The 25,595-nt window shown below is 43.8% G+C and overlaps 1 protein-coding gene across 1 annotated transcript in view; it reads left to right on the top strand.

Annotated features, from left to right (window-relative positions):
- The window catches only part of BIN1 (bridging integrator 1), a 137,471-nt gene extending 112,549 nt beyond the window's left edge, over window positions 1–24,922 (top strand). The window contains 10 exon segments of the mRNA XM_020967200.2: window positions 2,403–2,550; window positions 5,088–5,153; window positions 5,155–5,217; window positions 9,513–9,620; window positions 10,675–10,698; window positions 13,205–13,327; window positions 14,297–14,383; window positions 14,710–14,820; window positions 16,512–16,613; window positions 22,260–24,922. Coding sequence (XP_020822859.1) covers window positions 2,403–2,550; window positions 5,088–5,153; window positions 5,155–5,217; window positions 9,513–9,620; window positions 10,675–10,698; window positions 13,205–13,327; window positions 14,297–14,383; window positions 14,710–14,820; window positions 16,512–16,613; window positions 22,260–22,367 — 940 coding nt within the window. The 3' untranslated portion in view covers window positions 22,368–24,922.
- Window positions 24,923–25,595: the final 673 nt, after the last annotated feature.

Consider the following 25,595-nt stretch of genomic DNA (forward strand, 5'->3'; position numbering starts at 1 on the left):
AGAGGCTAGAGAAAGTATCCCAGGGAATCAGAGGCAGGAAACGAAGTTTTGTGGGTGTGGTATTTAGTTGGATGCTCAAAAGTAGGAAGCTAGGTATGAGATGGTCAAAGCAGGAGAGGAACAAAGGGTAGAGGCTGATGAGTACATAGAAAGAACTTGGCGGTCAGGTTGGGACTGGATGCTCCCCATCAGGAGAACGCTTCTGAGTTAAAGATCATCCAGAGAGGTCGGAACCAGGCAGGCAGTCAGGAACCGGAAATCCTTAGATCCTGGAGAGCAGGCCAAGGCGGTGAGGTTGGTCAATACCCAGGCAAGCAGTCTGGGCAGTAGATATGGGGTGCCAGCGACAAGGAGACCTTGATACTGAATATAACCATCAGATTTGCCTGGGAAGCTTCTTCTACGCTTCCTACTAGGGGCCAGAACCAATCTCAGGCCGTAGTTGCAGGCTGCATTACCTTGGCTCACCAGACCTAGCAGATCTGGTTGCAGGTCTGCTGTGATCCCTCAGGTTGGCTCCATTGGAGAGACCCCGACAGTGGATATTCGGTGGGGCCCGTCTGACTTAGAACTCTGTGGCCTGAAGCTGCTGTTGGGCCACTTCTGCACACCCTTTCCCCTACTCCTTTCTCCTTCTGGGACATTCTTAACTTCTCAGTTACTATTTTACTACTTTTAGTAGTAGTAACTACTACTCAGTTGTTTCTTAGTCACTTTTCTTGGAGGGGGAGGTGGTTTGTATTCTTTTTTTCTTTTTTAAAGAATTCAGATTAATAATATGGTATATCTATTAGCCTTTTTAAAAAGTCTGGTTTTGTTTTTAATTTTATCTTCAGTGACTTTTCAGTGCCTCAGTTTTCTAACCTTTAGTATGAGGAAATTGGATTGGATGATCTCTAACTTCCTTTTAAGCTTTACTTTCCTAGGATCATCAGAGCTGGGAGAGTCCAGATGGAATCTGGGTCCAGATGGAGCCACTGGGTCTGTTGAACATTGTTTGGGGAGACACCATAAAGAGAGAGAAAACATGATCCTGTCTGTGGTGGTTTCTTTACTAGGAATTTCTTTTGGACCAATCTCCACTTGACCCCAAATGCTTAGGCCCTAAAGGAATGGACCTAGGAGGAGTTAGGGAAGCTCATGTAATAGCCACTGGACTTTTGATTCGAGACAATTGCCACATTTTAATCTTCAGACCTTTGAGTTCTCTCAGCTGGGCTCACGTCTCTCGGGGGCGGAATGTCATCCTCTCTTTTGTGTTTAGCATCAGAAGGAAGGCTGAGATGGCTAGGGTTGGAGGTCTAGCCATGGGGGTTAGGGCGAGGGTTTGGCACTCACTTGACTCAGTTTTCAGTTATTCAGGGGCTGGCTAGATTATTCACTCCCCTTGGTACTCCTCTCCCTTTCCCTTGCATTGTAGCCTCCCCTTTCTGGAGGAGGGGCATGAAGAAAGGAAAGAAAACTCAGCCAACAAACATTTATTGCTTACTATGTGCCAGGATCTGTGAGAAGTATTGAGGATACAAAGAAAGGACAAAAACTGTCCCTAACCTCAATGAGGTCACGTTCTAATGGGGGAGACAACGCAAAAATAGCAGGTATATACAAAATACATCTAATAAGGCCTTGAAGGAGGAAAAAAAAACCCATCCTATTTTAGAAAATCTGTTATAAATAACTTTCATGGATCTGTGCTTACCTCTGCCTCCTATCTGTATGTATACTTGAGAATAAGCTTTGAATACCATGTTGCCTTGTATCTTGTAGATACAAGAGCATTAGAAGGACAGTATCTTTTGTATGGAGAGTGTCTGAGGCTTTGGGTTAGCCTGCCTGGCTTTTGGGGGCAGGTCCCAGGCTATCCAGGCCAGCTGGCATGAGTAGAATAGATGTGGGCCTGGATGCCTCAGGCCCCAGAACTATCACAAAGGCCCAGAGAGGGGTTAGGAGTGAGTTAGTGGGGGAATTGGAGTACTTTGGCTGTCTGCTTCCTACTGCTCCTATGTGGACTTGGGAATAGGGAACATTCTGGGAACATTTAGCATCTTTTGTTTTTTTTCATTTCTATCATTGTCCCTAAAGCATTCAAACATGGGCACAGAGACTCATCTGTGCGCCCTTTCACATAGTCATACACAGAAAGCATATTCATGCTTGAATGCACACCTGTACCCTCATTTGCATAGATACACATTTTTCCATACTCACAGATGTTCACATTCCCTTTGTAATAAGCCTCGGAGCAGAGGTACAGGCAAAGTCCTTAAAGGAGTTTTCTCCCAGAATTCTCTCTCCTCTGGGGCTGGGGTCCGTTCCTTGATCTAGAGGACCTGGCTAAGAGCTCCTCTAGAAAGTCGCCTCCTGCTCACTACCTCCCATTGTCTCTGTCTCCATCTCTGCAGTGACAATGCCCCTATGAAAGGGAACAAGAGCCCCTCACCACCACCCGATGGTTCCCCAGCTGGCACCCCTGAGATCAAGGTCAACCACGAGCCCGAACCAGCCAGCCTGGACACTCCTGGGGCTGCCATCCCCAAGTCGCCGTCTCAGGTACCCCCTTGACCACACAGTCCTTTCCTTACCTTTTGCTTCTGTCTCCTTCCTTCTTCCCTTTTCCTCTGCTTTCCTTCCCTTCTCTCTCTTCATCTTTTGTCCTCTTTCGCCCTTCTGTAAATGAGGGGATGCCCTCTGTGGGCTTCCCAACGCCCTCTTTTTCCCACTGAGGCAGGAGGTTAAGTTCTGGAGGTTTATAAGGGAGGCCTAGACGCCTATTTTGTTCCTGGACGGATGGCTCTGTCTGAGACTCCATAGAATCCCAGTACCCGTCTTCTTATGCCAGTCTCCCTCCAAGCCTCCCAGTCCCTGAGGGCCCTTCCTCAAAGTCTGAGTCTGGTCACCTCTGAAATGTTCTTGAGCCTCAGCAGTTTGGCCAACTGTTCACCCACTACTGTTACTGCTCTTGCTATTACTACTCTGATTTCCCACATTCCCCACAGTGGCCCAGTCTGCTCAGCTCTCTCCAGTCCTTGTTCCTTTAGTGGGGTGTTTTTTGGCTTTATTAGAGAACCAGACACCCTCGATCCCCAGCAGCCTGGATGCTATACACTTCCTTTGCTCTTGCCTCTTTGTAGTCTGAGTTTTTCTTTATGTAACTCCTTCCTCTCCCCTACCCCTTCCTTTTATTGTGGCTCTCCCACCCTTTTCTAGAGTGCATGTTATCACCCTCGGCCTGGTCCAGGGCATGGGGTTTCTTCTGGCTCTTCCAGTGTCCAGGGCATCCTGGGAGCATGTGTTGCTGCCCTTTTCCTCTCCTGCTATCCTGCCAGGTCAAATGCTGCCTCCTACCTCATGTGCCAAAAAATGAAAATTGTTCTCATTTTCTTTGAGTTTTCCCCCCGGGAGCTGCCTTATATTAATGTACTTAGTGTTGGAGGTCATTGGGGGTGGAGGATTATAAGGAAGGGAATGGAAGAAGATGGGGTGCGTTCTTGGCTTAAGGAAGAATCATTTAGCCCAAGGATCAAGAGAAAAAGTGGGAGAGAAGATGACTGAAAAGGAAACTAAAAAAGAAGAAAAAGAGGAAAAGGTAGTGAAGAGGGATGGGGAGTGGTGGGAGAAAGGGGGATGGAATCTCCTGGTTAGCAAGTGGGAAGGCAGGAAACAGACAGGCCCCCCGCATCCAGATTCCTCATCACCCCCTTTTAAGGCAAGCAGTCCAGTAGGAGGACTGCTCCCATTTTGGGCTTTAGAAAAGTTCTTTTAAAGTTAATTTAATTGAGTTTGGATTCCAGGGGAAGAGAAGAAAGCCAGCTGCGGTGGCTGTCTTGGTCTTCGGCTTGTAGAAAAGGCCGACAGTCAGAATGATGGAACCACAGCACCACCTGGTGGTTGCAGTGCTTCACTGCATGACAGTCTCCCCCAGCCTAGTTGTACTGGATCAAGTCCTATAAGAAATGGAGATAAGGGAACAAGAGAGACAGGGGAGCTGGGAAAGGGCATTTGTTACTGACAGAAGGCCTTCCGCTTTTTGCATAATGGGAAAAAAATCCACCAAACTAGAGGTAGGTGTTTCATTCACCTGTTCATTTTAGTTAAATCAGTATAATTCAACCAGATTTATGTAATTAAATTGAATTCAGCAAGGCTTTACTAAACACCTATATGAATTTGGCAAGAGCTTATTAAGGATATATTCTTTCTTCCCCTCCCTCCCTTTTCATTTTTTCCTACTTCTCTCCTTAAGCTTCACTATGTCTTTCTCCACTGTCAGTCTTTCTGTTATCTCTTTTTTCCCCCATTTTACCTGCTGCATCCCCAGCACAAGGAGTTCCCTTTTCTGAAGGGGCTTGTGACCCTGTTGGGCACACTAGACCTAGACACATGAAATAATAAAGAGACCATACAGGAGAGTTTCTGACTAAGAGATAGGTTGTGTGGTAGAGACTCATTCATACTTAGCTGGTCCTGGGGGTGGGACACCAGCGTGTGCAGTAGTGATCTAGGAAGTTTCCATGGAAAAGATGAGCTAGATCTTACAGGATGGGGGTAGGGTCTGGATAGATGGAAGACATACCTCTCATCTTCAGAGGGTAGACAGGGAGAAGCTGGATAGAAGGAGATAGAAGCCTGAACTGATATGTCCTTAGGGTCTAAGTTCTCCCAGCTATTGTTTTCCTCTTTTGAGCAGGTAGGTCCCTTCCTTGGGGAGGGAACAGGGTTGGTGTTAGATGGATTTGCTTTTTCTTTCTCTTTCCAGGGCAGTGTTTTCAGGCTTGACTTTTCTTCCTTTCCATCCCTGAGATTAAACTGGCATTTCTGGTGTCTGTGTTGAGACGTAATGATCATTTTGCATCTTGCTTCCCCTTCTCCAGCATAGGAGCCATGAGGATGGGCGGTGGACCCACTTGCTCCCATTTTCCTGACCGAGGCCAGCATCTCCTGCCCTGTACTCCTTGTCCATGGTCTGTGGTTTGACTAACCAGAGCTTTGTCTTTGTCTCTGTCCACATCTCTCTGCCCCCAACATGTTTTGCCGTGTGGTCCCCTGCCCCCTGTCGTCGGTCGCACCCCACCCTTATCTGCCTGCAGCTTCGAAAAGGCCCACCAGTCCCACCGCCTCCCAAACACACTCCGTCCAAGGAAATCAAGCAGGAACCACATTATCAGCTTGTTTGATGACAATTTTGTCCCCGAGATCAGCGTGACCACCCCCTCACAGGTCAGCCACAGCCATCCTTGGATGTTCAGTCTCTCTACCTTCCTTTCTTCATTTATCATATGCCATCCTTTTCTCCTCTTCTTCTCCAGGAGAAATGAGGAAGGAACAGGAGGGCTTCAGAGCATGTGCTGGCAGCTTGGGGTGAAAAAGGCTTGGAAATGAATTTGAGCTGGGAATTATAAATATTTACTGTCCATATCATACAAAAAAAAGCCCATTTTTACAAAATGAGGTCCTAAGCGGTTGAGTAGTAATGCTCCCTTGTGTTTCTACTTTTCAAGTTTTCCATTGTATGTCCCACCAAAAGATGCACTACTTTGTTTATGTAGTACTTCTTATATATTGCTTATGGGGGGGAAGGGAATAAGTGTTTATATAAGCCTACTGTGTGCCTGACACTGTGCTAAGCCTTTTACAAATATTGTCTCATTTGATCATTGAACCATAGACTGAGCTGGAAGAAACTTTAGAGATAATCTAGTCCAGTCCCCAGTAAGGAAACTGAGACTTAAAAGAGAATCATGGAGCTGTTCAATGGAACTGGTGAGGTGACTTGGCCAAGTTCATCCAACTAGTTAGTGACAGAGCTGAGACTAGAGCTCAAGTCTTCTCATTCTCAGCCTAGGATGCTTTTCTACCTTATCTCATCTACCTGTCTTGCTGCTAGGGGCAGATGGGTACGATGCAGGTTGGGATTCTGTGGCTTGAGGAATACAGTTAGGAAACCTTTTCTCTTCATTGAGAGGAACTTGGTATATCAGATAGTGCACTAAGCTTGGGGTCCAGAGAGACTTGGGCTTGAATCCTGACTGACACTTAATGGCTATGTGACCCTAGGTGTGATTCATTCAGCCTTTTAAGACTCAGTTTCCTTATCTGTAAATACTGTCTGTATTACCTATCTCAGACTCTTTATAAACCTTAAAACACTATAGAAATGTGAGCCATTATTAAGTATCTACTATATGCAAGGCAGAGAGACATTGTAGTATAATGGCTAGAATGCTGGATTTGGAATTAGGAATAGTAATAATAGCTACTATCATCTAGTGCCTGCTACGTGCCAGGTACTGTGCTGAGCACTTTACAAATATTTCATTTTATCCTCAAAACAACCCTGAGAGGTAGGTACTATTATTATCTCCATTTTATAGAGGAGGAAACTGTGACAGACAGGTTAAGTGACTTGCTCAAGGTCACACAGCTATTAAGCGTCTAAGGTCAAATTTGAACTAAGGTCTTCCTGATGCCCGGCCCAGCTCTAATCTACTACATACCTAGCTGCCCCCAGAAGATCTGGGTTTAAATCCTGACTCTGTCATTTACTAGCTGTGTGACCAGGAGTAAGTTCCTCACTCTGAGCCTCACTGAACTCCCCAAGACTATAAATTAGAGATGGATTGCTTCTGCATAAGTGGAGGGAGGTTCCCGCAGTGATGAAATCACAGGTCCTTGATTGACATATGCAGGGCTAGGTTTTGGAAATACAAGGATGAAAAATTGCACAACCCTCACAACCTTACATTCTATTGGGAATAGGCTTCCTTCAGGGGCATTGAGTTGTAGCTGTTCAAGCACAGGTTCAATGACCATTTGTTGGGGATTTTATAGATGGAATTCTTGATTTGGCTATTGATTGGCCTGTATGATTCCTGAAGTTCTTCCCAGCTTCAAGAATCTGTTATTCTGTGGACTCCCCCTCCTTTTTTTTTTTTTCTCCTTTTTGACACTGAGTCTATCACCTCCAGGCTGGAAGTCCTGATTACACTGATCCATCAGCATGGTCACTTTGACCTGTTCTGTTTCTGACCTGAGTTGGTTTACCCTTCTTTAGGCAGCTTGGTAGTCCTTCCCTTTCATTGTACTTAATCTTGGGAGCTCACCCTATTGGTGTCAGATTTGATGGGCACATGATTGATAGCATTCAGCAGCTCAGAACTCTAGAACTCAGGCAATCCATCAGCCTGGGATTATAGGTGTGTGCTACTGTGACTGGCATTCTGTGATCCTTTTATGGTTTATTCTGAGTCCCTCAGAAGGAATTGGGAAATTCTCCCTAGGAAGTCCATATATTTCAGCCAGACTTTTTTTGGGTGTTAAATAACTTGCCTAGGGTCACACAGCTAGTTAGTATCTGAGGCTGGATTTGAACTCAGGTCCTCCTGACTCCAGGGCCTGTGCTTTATCCACTCCGCCACCTAGCTCCCCTTTTAGTTTGACTTAATGGGAGAGACATATCCTCTTAGAGGGACTGCTGCACCCGCCTTCCTACTTCACTAGGAGAAAGGAAACTGCCAGAAGCCCCAGGCTTGCAGATGGCTTTCATCTTCTTCCCTATTTATCTTCTCTACTCCACCTGTGCCTGCTACTTCCCTCATGATTCATTGCATGTTTTCTCTCTCTCTCTCATTCCTCCTTCTACCTATTGCATGTCTTATATGTTTGTACGTACAATTGGGGGAATACACCTGTTCATGGAGCCTGGCCTGAGGACCAGGGTTTCTACCAGAGCATTCTCACCCTTGGTGCACAGAGGGGAGAGAGGGGCTGCTGGGACTTCTGGGACTGGGGGTGAGGGAAGGCCTCGCTTCACTGGATTTCTGCTGAGATGTCATCATTGTCATTGGCAACAAGGAAAGACTTCCAGCAAAACAAGGGATTCTAGGAAAGGCCAGGAGGCCTTTGCTCATAGGGTAGAAGTTTGCCTGCTTTGAGGTAAGGGGAGAAATGACTTCTCAGGGGTCCCCTCCCTGGTGTTCTTGTCAGATTGTTTTGTTTTTAAATGACTACTTTGTATTAGATTTATTGACATTCTGGATCAATAGTTAGGCTATTTGATTTATTTTAGCCATCCTCCTGACTCTTACTGACCCTTTTTGTAGGCTTATATGCTACCCCAGGGCAGTGAGGTGGCGAAGTGGATAGAGCGCTGGGCCTGGAGTCAGGAAGACTCATCTTCCTGAGTTCAGATCTGGCCTCAGACACTTACTAGCTGTGTGACCCTGGCAAAGTCATTTAACCCTGTTTGCCTCAGTTTCCTCATCTGTAAAAAGGTCTGGAGAAGGAAATGGCCAACCTCTCCAGTATCTTTGCCACGAAAACCGCAAATGGGGTCATGAAGAATCAGATGCGACTGAAATGACTGAACAACAACAACAAGATGCTATCCTGAGCATTCTCCTGCCTCTTTCCATGCATATCCAACCTCTTAAAGGACTCTACCATCCAAAATGTCATTCTTCCTTCTCTCGCCTCACCCCTATTTCTTTGGTGCAAATATCTCAGCTAGGTATCAGCAAGAAAAGAATTGGGTGTGTGTGGACTTTTTCACACTAGTGTGTAAAATCACTGATATTAATTATAGAGACACTTGCAATTTGAAAAGTGAACTATTATACTAGCCTAGATAAATCTCTTAACTGTGGAATTTTATGCTTTGTGACGAAATGAAATAACTTAAGTTTAGGCAGTGATATTTTCTGAGCAGACTCTCTAATCTGTTCTCTGTTATGCCATATCTCTTTATCCATGGATAGCAAACCTGTTTGGAGGGAATTTGGTTCCTGTCCTTAGCTTTTGGAGTTCACCACATCCATTCCTGCAATGTTGTTCAGTCATTTTTCAGTTGCATCTGACTATTCATGACCCCACATTTGAGGTTTTCTTAGCAAAGATACTGGAGTGGTTTGCCCTTTCCTTCTTCAGCTCATTTTACAGATGAGGAAACTGAGGCAGGGTTAAGTGACTTGCCCAGGCTCGCACAGCTAGTAAACATCTGAGGCCGGATTTGAACTCATGAAGATTCCAAGTTCAGTGCTCTATCCACTGCGCCACCTACCTGCCTTCCCATTCCTGCAGAAGCATCCCTTATTCCCTCCATCAAAGACAGACTCCCCTATTGGATAATATGGCGATCCTGGGGCCAATGGCTGTGAGATGGGGAGAGGGCAGCTTGGGAGATGCTGAGCCCTTGTCAAAGAATGGGAGAATGGGAAGGAACCTCGTGGTAAAAAGAGGGAGGCGATGTCTCCTTAAATTTTGAGGACACATGGGGAATGATGACTCACCTTAAAGTGCTACATAAAGTTAGCCATTATAATCTTGGAAGCGTTGGCTGGTCATACCTTTTCAGCCCGTGTCATAAAGATCTGTGGAGGAGGGGATCCTAGCAGGGTATGGTCTCTGCACAGGTGTGTGCCCATGTGCATTTGCATATATAGATGGCACTCACATGTACTCACAACTCCTCATGTATGTCTAACATGCAAACTGCTTCCTCCTTTTCTGCTGCCAAGTTTGATGTCCCTGGACCATTCCAGGAAAATGCCAGCCTGTTGGATCTGGACTTTGATCCCATCCCACCAGTTGCAAGCCCTGTGAAGGCACCTACGCCCTCTGGTCAGGTTGGTTTGTCTCTTGGCCGATGTGCCTCCTGGAATCCCAAGCTAGGGATCATGAAAGACTTCCCAGCACAGCCCTCCAGCCTGCTGTCCTGCTTTTACTTGGCTTCATGTTTCCCTTTGTTAGCCATCTGGTGGAGGGCTCTGGACTAGTGAGTACCCAGGGTAACAGGAAGACAAGCAAGTTTTTACTTTGAAATTTACTGTTAGCATGATTCCAGAGTACTCATGAGGAGATGTGCTACCTGCTGCCTGACACAGAGGTGATGTACTTAGGGTACATACTGATTGAGACATATTTTTTAGACCCAGCCAATTTGTTAATTTTTTTTTGTTTGGTTGTATGCATTTGTTGCAAGAGTTTTTTTTTTCTTTTTTCTTTTTCAGGATGAGGATGAGGGATGGAGAGGAGAGACAGTGGATTTTTGTTCATTGAAATTTTTTTTTTTTTGGTTAGGCAATTGGGGTTAAGTGACTTGCCCAGGGTCACACAGCTAGTAAGTGTCAAGTGTTTGGTCTGAGGCCGGATTTGAACTCAGGTACTCCTGACTTCAGGACCAATAATTTATCCACTGTGACACCTACCTGCCCCCCCAAATTTTGTTTTAAAAAAGAATTTTGCCAGAAATTGAAAAAAAATCCTATTAGTGATTTTGTCTAATTATCCATGATTAGGCTTCCTGGTTTATGTGGTTGAATGCAAATTATTTGCAAATAGATTTTATGCAACTATAGCTGAGTAGGTAAGGAGGCCTTTAGGGATGTCCTAGGGGAGACCCCTGTATTGGGTGACTTGATCATATAGGTGGTCAGAGTCAGTGAGAGGCCATCCCTTTGAATGTGGAGCAAGGTCCAGATCTCATTGAAGATCCATGGGTTCCAATGCCTCAAGTCCTTTGATGAGTCTGCCTTTGAGCCCATCCCAGTTCAGTTGTAGGCACAGTACCATCGAAGTTGGGATCTTGGGGGAGAGGGGGCTCCTCTGGGTGTAACTAATTGCCTGTGTTTGCTGGCCTGTAAATCTGACTCTCTCTTTATCACACTTTGACATGCTTAGTCGATTCCATGGGATCTCTGGGAGGTAAGCTTTGTGTCTCCCCTTTTCAGGTGTCTCATTGTTCCTTCTCCTTGGCATGAACACAGTGCCCTCATCATGCTTTTTCCGTAATGCTGCTATTTGCCTGCCCATTGGTTGTAGTAGGTTTTCATTCCAAAACCTCTTTTGTCTTTCTGTCGTTTCTTCTGCCTGCCTGCCTAGCATGATTATTCCCTGGATCCAGTTCTCCTGAGGGTTCACCCTTTCAAATGGTGTCATTGAAAGAGCACCCAGTACATCTTCTGGGTATATGTTGCTGTATATAACACTTTATATCCTGATTAGTAGAATGTATACATCATTCTAAGGCAGGGGTTCTTAACCTTAGGTTCTCTTTGGAGTCCATGGAGAGATTTCAGGGAGTCTGGGAAGTTGTATAGGAAAAATAAATTGTGTCTTTATTTTTATTAACCTTTGAAATCCTACATATCTCATTTTATGCATTTAAAAACATTCTGAGAAGGGTTCCATAGACTTCATCAGAGTGCTAAAAGGGCCTGTAACAGACAAAAAGGTTAAGAACTCCAGGTCTAAAGATTGTTGAATCACAGACTGTTAGATATATAAATGATCATTCAGTCCAGCCACTTCATTTTACAGATAGGGAAACTGAGATCCAGACAAAGAAGCAATATGCCCAGGGACACCCAGCTAGATACACATACACACACACCCCCTCTAAATGTTTTCCTCCATGTCCTTTTGTGAAGGCAGAAGACAGATCCAAGACACAGCAAAGCCAGGCCCTATTTTAACAATTATTCAAATCTACCTCTGGAGTCAAAGGGAACAGCAAAGCTATTAATAAATTATTCATCAACAAGTTTTTATTAACCCTTATCTGTGAATAGCCCAGATGTATAGTAGATGCTATGGGGAACACAGAAGAAGACTTGATCCATGTAAGCTGGTTGACATTGGTTCAACAAAATATTTATTAAGCCCTTACTTTGTGCAAAGCCAGAGATACAAAGATGAAAAACAACACAGTCTCTGTCCTTAAAGAGTTTACAATCTCTGAAAGGAAATACAGCATGTAACCCAATCAGTACACTATGAGGTAGGGAGTGAAGGGACCAAAGGAGAAATTCTAGGCAAAGTGCTCTAGGGAATTTTGAGGGGAAGAGAGGGGAGATCATTTTATCCATGGGGAAATCAAGCAAGGTTAAATGGAGAACTAGGTAGTGCCTAAGTCTTGAAGAATTCTGAAAGGTTAGGAAGAGATAAAGCTACCTTCCAGGCATGAAGGATGACCTTTGGGAATGTAGGGAAATGTGCTCTCTGCAAATGAAAAAAGTCTAGGTCATGATTTAAACCATATGTGCAATTGGAATTCGGAGACCAGAAAGATCATGGGAGTTGGAGTAGTTAGGCAAGCCCTCATAAAGAAAGGGGAACTTGAGTTGGGCTTTGAACGATGGTTAGTCTTTCAGCAGATGGAAGCGTATGTGATCTGTGAGAAGGCGTGGGGTCAGAAATGAGCATGGAGGCATAGGCTGGGAGGGAGAGGGAAGTAACAATGAGTTGCCTGGAATGGTCAAAGCAGAAGGTTTGCATTGGAGAGTAGCTGGGGTTCCTTCGGACACAGGAGACAGGAGGGTAGGAGGGTGGTACTGAATCCTGTTTGGAACTCAGCTGTGAGTTGTATCTCCCCTGTCAAGATGATACCTTATCATTAAATGCTCTAGATCTTTGCAGGGTCATTGATAATACTTTTTTTTTTTTAAAGAGAAACCACAGAACAGAAAAATAGTACCTCTTAAGATAATGCTTTAGCTGGGTCCTTTTAAGAAGGGCATTCTGGGATCTCTACAGCTCTCTGTGGAAGAAAAGGAAGTAGGATGGTTTAGGCATCATTTCACTGAGAGAAACGAGGAAATTGGATGGTCTGTGTATCATTTCTGTTAAGGAGATGAAGAAGGGGGATGATTTGTCTATAAGATTTTGCTGAAGCAACCCATCACAAGGTGGTAGTAGGGTTCCACATGTTCAAAAATTAGCAGAATGGCATTCTACTTCTAATCTCACCACTGGCTCTCTGGAATTAGCTTCTTGGGAACAATTTGAATCTCTAACTCAGAGGCAGTTTTGCTGAGATTATAGATGGCTTTGGGCACAGATCATGGACTATGAGCCTCCATCAGTGAACTGTCATTATTTAGCTCTGACTTTGGGGAGAATATATAGGATAGACAGTCATCAACAAGTATTTATTATTAAGCTTTTGTTATGTGCCAGGTCCTGAGGATAAAAAAAAAAGGCAAAAACACAGTCCTCAACTCTACCCTTCCAGCAGGTTTGGCTATAGGTCCAGATGCTGACTCCTGGATTCCATGTGCCTCTGTGTTCTCCCTCCCACCTTCTCTCTGTAGGTCATTGCTCATGTCTGTTTTCTCTTATTTTCTTCTTATGCCCTGACCATTACTTCCTTCCCTCGCCTTCCTATTCCCTTTTCTTTTCTTCCTCCCCTTCTGCCCATGCCTGTCCCTAGGCTGCAGAGAGTCCAGCTGGCAGCCTGCAGTCTGTGGAGCAGGGCCCTGCTGATAGCGCCACCGAAGAGGGCGCATTTCCCGTGGTCTGGCCCAGCCAGACCTCAGAGCCTGGGCCGGCCCAAGTAAGTGCCCCACCCCACTTCCTAACTTGTCCCTGCCTTCCAGATGGAGAGGAAAAAGGGGAAAGAGAAGCTGGAACATTTGAATTAAGGAGAGCAAAGGACTTCATAAAAGGCACTCATTCACCACTCTTCTAGGGTTAGGTGAGACCTGCCTAGAGGCAGGGGCCTGTGGGAGCTAAGTGGTTCTCAAGTTCAGGCTTAGGCAAAAGTCACTTGCCACCCAGCTGGTTTAATGCCTTTAACATAACAGTACTAACCTTCTGTTCCTAGTAGGAGTGAATTACTTCCTAACAGTCCTTCTAGGGCCTTATCCAAAGGACCAGGGGAAGGGGGCAGCAGGAGAGAAGCATGAAGTGGTCTGCAGACTGAGGGCATAAGAGGAGCTCTTGAGTTCTGTTTAGGACCTTGGGTTCTATCATTCATTCTTCTGAGGACTCTGTAGTAACGTAATTTTCACCTGCACATTGCCTGATGTTTTTTAAAGCACTTTGACATCCCTAATTTCATTTGATTCCATGATGACTCTCTGAGGTAGGTGAACCAAGGCTAAAATTACCCTTTGATGGGAATGAAGAAACTAAGATCCATTGAGTTTAGGTGACTTTGCCTGGGATTAGGTGGAGAAAGAGTAACTGAACCAGTCTTTGGCTCTTGGTATATGCTCTTCGTAACAAAGAAGAGTCATCCCTGTAGTCTATGATTTTTAAGTGTGAATTCTGGAGGGCCTAGGCGAATCAAGGAAGAGGAGAGAGTGAGAAGGTTCTAAGCGGCAGGATTTGTCTAGAGGCTACACACTGTGGTAAAGAAGGGGGGAAGATGGCTGCCCTTTTTTTGGGTATTGACGGTGAACGGGAAGTATCTGCTGATTCTGGCCGGATCTGTTCTTCTTTGGGGGGGAGAAGAGGATGCCTATCCCTACACTTTGGGGCCAAGCCAGGATCTGACCTGGCTCTGGGATTTATGTTGCAGCCAGGAGATGTGACAGAGGCTGGCGAGACGAAACCAGTGGCGGTAACTGAAGGAGCCAGTGAGACGGCGGCAGGTGACGGGGCCTCTGTAAGACCACAGGGAAGATAGACTTGTTTCTGTCTGTTTCTGTCTTTTTCTCTTTGCTTCTGTCTCTGTCTTTCTTTTCCCAACCCCACCCTGGTGTGTGAATATTTAAGGCTTAACCCCAGTCCAGCGCTTTGATCCCTTTGCCCCATAAGCTGGACCCACACACCAGTGCCAGTGAGGATCCTGGATGGGCCGGCCTGTGACCCTCACTGACCGCCAAGGTGGATTCTGTGCTGTGGGGCACCTGTCTTCTGTTTCCCTTGCCCCAACACTCCAGCCAGCCTTCCTCAACAATTCCCTGACCCTGTCTTCACTTCCTTTCCTAGAGCTCCCTGCCTGCTGTGGTGGTTGAGACCTTCCCAGCCACTGTGAATGGAACTGTGGAGGGCAGCACTCCCTCCAAGAGGTCTGACTTGCCCCCGGGATTCATGTTCAAGGTAAGAGAGGGAGGGAGGGAGGAAGAAGTCCCTTTCTCTCCTAACTGCCTAGCATAAGAAGGGACCAATTTTCTTAGGCAAGGGGGAAAGTCTCTCCAGTTGGGGGAAGAGGGTGGTTATAGAACATCTGACATTATCAACAGCACTCCATATTCTCTACTAGTTCCCCAGGAAGGGATTCCCTTCCCAGTGGAAAAACTCTTGGAACCTATTAGTAAACAGCCAATAGAGCCTTGTACTGGGTTGAATCTCACTTAACAAAATAATTGATTAATCAATCAATCAATAAACATTTCTTAAGCACCTCCTGTGTGCCAAGCATTGTGTTAAGTGCTGGGAATATAAAAAGGGGCAAAACACAGTTCCTTTCCTCAGAGAGCTTACCATCTAGTCGGTGAAACAACTGGCAAACAGATACATAGCAAAGCAAACTATATACAGGATAAGCAGGAAATAACAGAAGGAAGGCACTAGAATTAAGAGGGGTTGGAAAAGGCTTCATGTAGAAGATGGGATTTTAGTTGGCACTTGAAACCAGGGAAATCAGTAGGCAGAGACATGATTATCTAGCAGGTTCTGTTAACATGAAAGGGGTTATGTTTGGTGAAGACTTGTAAGCCCATGACCTTTCAAGGAAATTTCTTTTTCAATACAAACATGCAAATCTGTTTTTAAAAATGACTTCAATAAATTGAGATAATTTTGAGCAAACCTAAATATATGGACACAAGTATTTCTGCATAAAGATTGAATTAGATTATTAACCCAAGGATTACACAGTCTGCAAGCTTCCTTCTAGCTTAGCTCTAAAGCCTGTGGATTGTGAAGCCTCTGTCCTGGGACCCCAATGGACTTACTGCGTAGTCATGTATGTGGCAAAGGAGAAAGAGAGATGCAGCTTCTGGAACACAGTCATTGAAATGGACACCTTTTTTAGACTACTGCTATTTCCTAAGAGGCACCCTTGAGGGTTGGAAGCAAAAATGCAGACACAGACAGACACACATACACTCCACCCCCACATCCTCTTAGTTTCTAAGCTCCAGATCTGACTGTCTTAGGAGGTACTATCTTTAAAAGGGGATGGGTGTTTTTTTTTCTTTTTCTACTTAATAGTATTTTATTTTTTCCAATTACATGTAAAGATAGTTTTCAACATCCACTTCTATAAGTTTTTGAGTTCTAAATATTTTCTCCCTCCTTCCCCTCCCCTTTCCCCAAAACAGCATGCAATTTGATATAGGCTATACATGTACAATCAAATTAAACATATTTCCACATTAGTCATGTTGTGAAAGAAGAATCAGAACAAAAGGGAAAAACCATGAGAAAGAAAAAACAAACAAAAGAGAAAATAGTATGCTTCAATCTGCATTCAGACTCCATAGTTCTTTTTCTGGATGTGGATAGCATTTGATAGGTCGATTTTGAACTGAGAAAGTCCTGCCCTATTATCCAGAGAAAGCCACTTCTTCAAGTCCAGGTTCAAGACCCCTTACTTTCCCCATTTTCCAAAAGAAAGAACAGGAAATAATTAGAACACAACACAAGAGAATGTATAGGCAAGTGTTTGGTTGTGAGGTGATTAAAAATAATAAATTAAAAAAAAAACCCAAACCCCAAACCTCTGTATTGTACCATACCACTCCATAGTCTGCAAAGTTCACCGATGGTCTTCCTCCCCACGGCAGGTCCAGGCACAGCATGACTACACAGCCACTGACAGTGATGAACTACAGCTGAAGGCTGGAGATGTGGTGCTGGTGATTCCGTTCGAGAACCCGGAGGAGCAGGTGAGATGTACGGGGGTCCAGCCACAGCACAGAGGCCTCGACGGCTGGTTCTCTGGAACAGTATTGACCACAAGAGGGCAGCACAGGCCACAGAATGAAAGCATCCCTAAGCATCCCTAAGCGTCCGTAAGAGAGCATCCCTGCCTAAGGGGGAGAAGGGCTCTTTGGGAGTCATCACCATGGTCTGTGGGAAGAACTGGCTATGTCTGATTCTTCCTGTGTTTCTTCTCATTTCTTTTCATTTTCCTTCCCTTCTACTTCTTCACTCTTCCTTCTCTTGTTCCTTTTTCTCCTGTCCCCACTTTCTTCTCTTGCCTTTCTTCATATCCCCAGTGTTCTCATGGTGCTTGGTGTATAGTATGAGCTTAAGAAGCTTCATTTTCACCTCTATAGCTCTCCTGCAACCACTTTTTTCTTACTCTTACTCTTTCTCCCTTCTTTTCTGTTTCTCCTTTCTCCCTCTCTCCTTCTTCATACACTTTTCTTATTCTTATTCCTGTCTCTCTCCTCCTCTCCTCTTTTTTCCTTTCCACTCCATCCCCCTCCCTCCCTGTTCTTCTCCCCCGCTGTCTTTCTCTTTCTTTTCATTTTCTCTCTATTTTTCTCTGTTTCTCTTTCCCTTCTTTCTTCTTCCTCCTTCTCCTTTCCTTCTCTCTCTCTCTTTGCCTTATCCTCTTCTTTCTCTTTTACCCCAAATTCTCATTCTAGATAAATGAAATTTGCTTGACAACTTTATGTAAGCATCAGACCACCCACCACCAAATTTGGTAACTGCCAGGACCTGTGAGAGAGAGAATAGAAAAGGGAGATGGAATACCAAGAAGACTTGCATTGCTAGAAAGAATACTTAGTCAAAGGATCTAGGCTCCAGTGGTGGTTCTCTCATTTACTAGTTCTTGTCCCCCTTCTTTCTCTGTTGCTCCATTCCTCCCTCTCTCAGACAGATCACTTTAACTTATTTGTTAAATGAGGGGGTTGGACCAGTTGATATCTAAAGACCCTTCCTAGTTCTGAAGTTTGGTGATTCTACAATTTCTCCATCTTTTCCTTTCTCCTTTCTCTTTCCTTTCCCTGTCTTATTTCTTTCTCTTGCCACCCCATCCTTCCTTTCTTTCCTTGCCTCTCCTTTCCCTCCCCCTCCTCTCCACCTTTCTCTGTTGCCCCTTTTCTTTACCTTCTCTTTTCCCCTCTTCCCCATCTCTCTTCTACCTCACCCCCCTTTGCCCTCACTCCCTTTCTCTCTCTTTTCTCTTTATAGAATCATAGAATCTTAGAGATGGGAAATGCCATCTAAGCTAAGGGGGTTGTGACACCACCACAGCAGAGGGAGACCTTAGAGACTTGACAAGAAACTTTGACACCCGAAAGATAAATATGCCTGAGTAGAGTTGGGTGATGACTTGAAAGGTTACAGCCATTTCTGTGAGTTAGAGTACAAACTAGGTTTAGTCAGTGCATACTAGTAATGCTGCTAAGGCTCGTGATGATCTTCAGAAGCTTTGGGCCTTAGCTGTGTGTGTGTGTGTGTGTGTGTGTGTGTGTGAGAGAGAGAGAGAGAGAGAGAGAGAGTTTTGGGGGTTCAGAGGAGTGTTACTTGTCTCTGTTGAAAACCCAAAGGGTGCTTCCTCTATGCATTTTCCCTTGCGGAGATAAGGTTCCAGGAAATCTACTCATTATGTCTCTCTGTGAGAGGAAAGATGTAAGGAGTACCGAGCAGCGTTAACAATAGGAAACACTAGTGAGGAAAAGAGTTACTTTCCCAGTATGGCTACTCCTTATATCCTCTTCCAGTAGCCTCAGTGGAGGAATGCAGGCCTGTGCTCCCTACTGACCTCCTATCCATCCATGAAATCCCTTTTGCAGTTTCTCTGCCTGAATATTCCCAGTGACAAGGATCTTACTGCCTCACAAAGCAGCCCATTCTGTTTTTTGGATAGCTCTTAATTGTTTGGCAGTTTCTTTCCCCTAATATATAGCTGAAACTTAGCTTCCTGTACCTTGTGCCCACTGGTCCTAATTCTGTATTTTGGAACTGTCAGAAATAAGCCTCTTCTACATGATGGTACTTTAGATATTTAAAGATAGCTATCATCAAGGCAGCTTGGTTTAATAGATAGAAAGCTGGCCTCGAAGCCTGAAGGATATAGGTTCAAGTCTAGCCTCTGACACGTAAATGTGTGACTCTGGACCAATAACTTAAGCTTTCAGTGCTTTAGGTAGATCTCCAAGTAGTAGAGAAGGCTCCAGCCTTCATTGGTGGTGAGCTTCCTTATTTAGAAATTCCCGGTACCAGTAAAATCATATTCTTCCTCTCTGTCCTATCACACCCACCCCTCCCTCCTTAACTCTTCTCCAAGCAAAATCATTTCCTAATGAGGTGGAGCCAGAACCCATCCATCTTGGTTTCCCTTTAAAGTACATCCTAGCACGCCCATCTATTTCTAGACAAAACCCTTTTTATCTGTGTCTATCTTAAAATATGGTGCTCGAGGTTGGGGGTGGGGGGAGGGGGGAGAGCCCCCCCCCTCCAATGGAGATTTGGAAGTCTATGGATGTGGAACCTTGTATGCTGTGTGCTACTTGTGTTCAGTTCTGGCCACATTATGAGAAGAATATAAGTTAGTGAGAGACTGTCTGGAACAGGTCAAATAGGATAGTGAATAATCTTGAGTCCATGCCATATAAGCATGGGTTAGGGAACTAGGTGGGAATGAGGATAGCTTTCTTCAGGCACTTAAAGGGCTACCATGTAGAATTTGGATTAGATTTTTTTTTTCTGCTTGGTCTCAGAAGGCAGACCCGGGAGAATGGGTGAAAACTGCAAAGAAGTAAATTTAGATTTAACTATTAGAACTCTCTGGAAATGGAATGAACTGCTGCCTAAGAGGGAGCAAGTTTCACCTATCAGAGATCTTGAGGCAAAGGCTGTATGGCCAATTAGCCATTTTGTAGTGGGGATTCTTTTTCAGGTATGGGTTAGATCATTAGACTGCTGAGGTCTCTTTGCTTCTGAAGAGCAAAGGAAGTTGCTTGTGGGCGAGTGGGAAGCTATCTCCCTTCGTGGTATAATTGGAGGGAACACCAGCTTAAACATCTCTCCCACTGGTCAGTCAAAGTGCCTGAAAGGCCAGGATTTAAAGTTTTATTCTTTCCTTTCCCCTGTTAAGAGCACATCTGCTTCTTGGAGGGAAGGGTAACACATAAAGCAATTAACACTTTAGTGTGAAGTGATGGTAGTCTTTTCTAGTGTGATGGTTGGAGGTAGGTGAGGCAGGGTGGTAATGTATGAGAAAGCTAATTAGAACATAGAGTCTTAGTGAGATATTTGGGTGGAGGTCTGAGATGAACATGGTGATTTTGGGTGCTGAGGACACCAGGAGAACTTTTGCTGGAAGCTGGCCCTGCTGGGATAAAATGAAGAAGCCATTGTTGAACATGTATCATTTTGCAAGGTACCTAGGGGATACAAAAAAGTACAAGACATAGCCTGTTTCCAATAACTTTATTTTTTTTCTCAATTACATGTAAAAACAACTTTTAACATTCCTTTTTAAAAAATTTTGAGCTCCAAATTCTCTCCCTCTCCACCTTGAGAAAGCAAGCAGTTTGCTTTGGATTATACATGTGTAGTCATGAAAAACATATTTCCATATTAACCATGTTGCAAAAAAAATAGACCAAAAAACCCCAAGAAAATAAAGTGAAAAAATTATGCTTCGATCTGCATTCAGACTCTGTCAATTCTTTCTTTGGAAGTGGATAGCATTTTTCAATATTAAGTCCTTTGGAATTGCCTTGGATCATTGTATTGCTGAGAATAGCTAAGTCATTCATAGTTGATCATTGTACAGTATGTTACTGTGTGCAATGTTCTTCTGGTTCTCTTCACTTCACTTTGCTTCAATTCATATAAGTCTTCCCAGGTTTTTCTGAAAGCATCCTGCTCATTTCTTATAGCACAATAGTATTCCATTCCAGTCACATACCACAACTTGTTTAGCCATTCTCCATTTGATGGGCATCCCTTCAATTTAAAATTTTTTGTCACTGCGGAAAGAGCTTCTACAAATATTTTTGTAAATATAAAGTCCTTTTCCTTTTTTGTTGATCTCTTTGGGATACAGACCTAATAGTGGTGTTGCTGGGTCAAAGGGTATGCACAGATTTATAGCCCTTTGGGCATAGTTTCAAATTGGTCTCCAGAATGTTTGGATCAATTCACCACTGTACCAACAGTGCATTAGTGTACTCATTTTCCCACATATCTCAAGCATTTGTCATTTTTTGTCATATTAGACAGTCTGCTAGGTGTGAGTTGTACCTCTGAGTTGTTTTAATTTGCATTTCTATAACGAAAAGTGATTCAGAGCATTTTTTCACATGACTATAGACAGCTTTGACGTCTTCATCTGAAAACTGCCAGTTCATATCCCTTGACCATTTATCAATTGGGGAATGACTCATATTCTTATAAATTTGACTCAGTTTTCTATCAGAATTATCCATTTTACTTCCCAAAATGCACTCTATCTCTTTTTTAGTTCTTCCCTTATCCATGGGTCTGACAGGTAAAATATTCCACACTCCCCTAATTTGCTTATGGTGTTACCCTTTATGTCTGAATCATGCTCCCGCTTTGATCATATCTGTCAATATACAGTGTGAGATATTGGTCTATGTCTAGTTTCTGCCAAACTGCTTTCTAGTTTTCCCAACGGTTTTTGTCAAATAATGAGTTTTGTCCCAAAAGTTTGGATTTTGCATTTATCAAACACTAGATTACTATGGTCATTTGCTTCTGTGTATTTTGTATTTAATTTATTCCACTGATCTGCCACTCTATTTCTTAGCCAGTACTAGATTGTTTTGATGATTGCTGCTTTGTAGTACAGTTTGAGATCTGGTACTGCTAGGCCACATTCCTTCACATTTTTTTCCCAATGATTTCTTTGATATTCTTGACCTTTTTTTCTTCTGCATCAATTTTGTTGTCATTATTTCTAGCTCTACAAAATAATTTTTTGGTAGTTTGATTGGTATGACACTGAATAAATAAATTAATTTAGCTAGAATTGTAATTTTTATTATATTGGCTCAGCCTACCCATGAGCTATTAATATTTCTCCATTTATTTAGATCTGACTTCATTTGTGTGAAAAGTGTTTTGTAATTGTGTTAATAAAAGTAGTCTCTTTGTAGAGCTTAGTTCAGCTGGTCAAGAGAAGGGTAAACAATAATAATATTAATATAAGAGATAAAGAGTTCAATAGAACAGAAGATACATTGTAAACTATATACTGTAAGAGCTACAGAACAGAGCTACGAGCAGTAACTCATAGTGTGAACTCAGTGCAATTCAGTGAACACTTAAGTGCCCTACATTTGCTGTTACCCATGTTTGTACAAAGACAGAAACAAAATTGGTCAGAAGAAGAAGACTGTCATCTGGGGATGAAACAATCAGGGTAGTCTTCCTGGAAATGGTGGGATTTGAATTAGGCCTTGAAAAATAGGTAAGATTTGCCTAAGTTGCGGTGATGGAGAGGGTGAAATCTTCCCAAAAGCCAGAAAAAGAATTAGAGCTGGAGAGAATCTCTGGGCCACCCACCCCAGGACCCAAAGCACTTACCCTTGCTTCTCTTCCAGGATGAAGGCTGGCTGATGGGTGTGAAGGAGAGTGATTGGCACCAGCATAAGGAGTTGGAGAAATGCCGAGGTGTTTTTCCTGAGAACTTCACAGAGAAAGTCCAGTGAGAGCTGCAGTCATCACTCTTCTTTCAAGGGGAGTGAAGCTACCTTTTCCCCCCCTCAAAAAAAATGTGTCTTTCTGGTTTTTTTCTTTTTTTTCTGTTGGGGAAAAAATAGAAAGAAAAACAAGGAGAAAGAAGAGGAAGAACAGAAGCCACAAAACATAATGGATGACAGCCAAAATTTGAATTTGTCAGAATGGTGTTTTAAAAGTGTTATTTTGCAGCTGATGTATCCCTGTAGTTGAGTTCCAGTGCTGAGATACCCCTGCTCAGTTCTCAGTAGCGTGTGAGCCTTGATCAGGGAACACTGGGTGGGAGAGTGACCTTGTTGGAGACAAACAACAGGGGGTACCCAAACAGTTATGCTTGCCAGCCACTGTGGCCCATCCCAGGGTGAACACCATACACCCATTTCCCTGGCAGCTGCTGTTGGCATGGGTGTTTACAGGCAGCCCCTCCTCTAATCTTGGCTCCAAAGATCCTTCTCCAACCCCACTGACCAGGACATCTGTTGTGCTGTTTGACAGTAAACCTAGTGTACAGTGTTAAACAAAAACAAAAAAAATGCCACCATAAAACTGCAAGAAAAAAATCAAAACAACTAAACCCAAAACAAATTGTGTGTTTCTTTTTTTTCCTCCCCTCCTCCCCAATAAGTATAAGTGGACTGTGATTTGGGATTTTTACTGTGATGAAGGAAAGCTAAGGCAAGCCTTAGTTTAGAGTTAGAGCCTGCATTTAATCAAAGGGAAACCTCATTCCTCCCAGCTGAAGCTTGATACCTGGAGGGTTTCCCCTCTAAGTAGGGACAAATTAATGTGAAAGTGACCACTGGTCAGTGGTTCAAGAAAAGGAGGAGAAAATGTGCTGAGGAAAAGGAGGCAAAATTGGAGACAGAGGCAGCCTGTTTTCTTAAAATTATAGCCTTTCAAAGTTGTACCTTTATATTAGTAAGAGAGTGTAGCTCTTTGGGAACACAGATCGGCCCTTTATTTGTTGTTCTTGAATGGGGTTGGCTTTTTTCCCATGGAGAATTCTGTAGACTGGCCAGGGTTAGAGCCACCTTCCTGGCCCTCTTGTTGGCTAGGGTCAGAGCTGTATGAACTCTTTTAAACTCTATTTAACATTGGTGCATGACATTCTTATCCTGTGGTTAGTCGTGGGGAGAAGTCTGAGAAGCGGAGTGGAACTCCGTGAAGGGGTGAAAGGTGTGAAAATTCAGGCATTCCCATTTCTCCATGGCTTTGCTTTGCTTCTGCAGAAGGGAAGGGGTTTGTGTTGGTCAGTACTAAGGATATTTGAACACGGATGCAAACTAACCAATACCACCTCTTTCTCTTGTTCTCTCCTAGTTTTCTTCTCCCTCTTCCCCCTCATTCTCTCTCTCCTTTTGATGTAAACTCTTCTCTTGGGAAAACTCCATTTAGAACAGGTGGGGCCTCCACACTCAGGCTTCAGCCAGTCTGAACAAAATTTGCCTACACGGGCAGAAAGAGCTCCCAGGGGCTGCTGGGTGTAGTTGTCGACATTGCTCGTGTGATTAATTGGGGTGTTGGGGTGGAAGGCGGAGATCCAGGAGCCAGCTTTGTGTTCTAGAGTGGGTTGATTTCACTTGAAAGGGTCATCTTCTCCATTTTGCTCAGTGTTTTATTTTTAAAATGAAAAACAAAGCAAAACAAAATGAAACAAAAAAACCTGTACTTCATTGTCGTGTGTGTGTGTGTGTGTGTGTGTGTGTGTGTGTGTGTGTGTGTGTGTGTGTGTGTGTGTGTGTGATCTTTCTTGTCTACCTGTTTGGTCATGGATGGCTGTCATAGCTTGCCTCTAGCTGGAACAGCTTGTCATGGTTCTAGTTTCCAGCAGTAAGGCAGCCTTGCAAATAGCCTCCCCTCCCTCCCCCCAATTTGCCCAGGGACAAAGGCCAGCAAACAGTCAGGATTGTGGAAGCAGCTTCTTTGGGTGGTGTTCCCCAGGGTTCTCCTCAGGGAGGGTGGGCTGGGAAAACTGTGTGGGCGGCTGGTTTGGGTACTTTATCTGCAAGGCTGACTTAGTCATGTGATGGTCATTCCTTAAAAATGTTACAGTGTATTTGACTGCCTTGTTAGTTGGAAAAAAAAAAGTGGTGATGTTGGTTTCTCTTTTGGAAAATCTGAACAATGTAATGATCGATCCATGTGAAACTCTATTTTTATGCGTTTGTAAACCTGGTTGAATCTTCTCAGAGCAATGTTTTAAAATATATATCTACATAAATATATAACAGTAAAAGCAAGTGAATTGGGTTAATGCCGGAATCCTAGCTTAAATTTGTTTATATGTAAAACTTGTGGCCTTTTTTTTTTAAGGCAGCAGGATTATTGTTTCATCTTCTGAGTTGTCTCCTGGGGTTATTTGTTTGGTTGCCACTTCAGCAAATCTTTGTGTAGCACATATGGCTGTAGACAGTCAAACAGAGAGACCCTTACTGGGGAGTGGGGTGGGGGAAATGTTTTTTTAAGTTATCTCCAGAATGGAAACCAAATAATCAAATTTCATTCAATAAACGTTGAGTTCCTCTTCTGTTGCCTGGCCCTGTGGTGGATGTAAAAGATAAGATATAGCCTCTCTCAGAAAGCGCCTAAGATCCAGTAGGGGGACTGTGGTGAGCACACAGCGAGCTATACCTGCAACAAAGCACCATTGGTGAGTTACTGAGGACCTGAGATAGAAGCTGAAAGGTGGGAGAAGTCACTTCCCAGTGGGCTTTCACTCCAGGGCTATGTAAAAAAGAAAACTTTTCCCCCTATAAACCATTTTCTACTGGGTCATATACTCCTAAGAGTTGCCAGTGAGATGAAGCCCAACTCTGTGTGACCTTGGGCAAGTTATTTGCCCTCTTTGACTTCAGTTTCTTCATCTGTAAGGTCAAGGAGTTGAAGGATTTGGTCTCTGAGGGCCCTTCCACTCTAATTCTATTCTAATCCAATCTAAACTAACAGCAGTTTAAAAGAAACCTAGATAAGAAAATAAATGCTGATCCTAGAAAGTTGAGTCAAGCTTTCCTGGTCAAGATGGTTGCTTGGGGGGGTGAACTTGGCACAAGAAGGGGTGGATGAAAACCGTTATTTTCAGGTTATCCTGATAATTCAATTCAATGAACCTTAAGTACCTACTGTGTGCTAATCCTGGGACAAAATGTGAGATGATCTGTGCTCTCAAATCCCCAACAAGAAGCAGCCTTTTTTAGCAGAGG

Source organism: Phascolarctos cinereus, unplaced genomic scaffold (genome assembly GCF_003287225.1).
Source record: "Phascolarctos cinereus isolate Bilbo 61053 unplaced genomic scaffold, phaCin_HiC Scaffold_726;HRSCAF=1367, whole genome shotgun sequence".
NCBI classification, from domain to species: Eukaryota; Metazoa; Chordata; class Mammalia; order Diprotodontia; family Phascolarctidae; genus Phascolarctos; species Phascolarctos cinereus.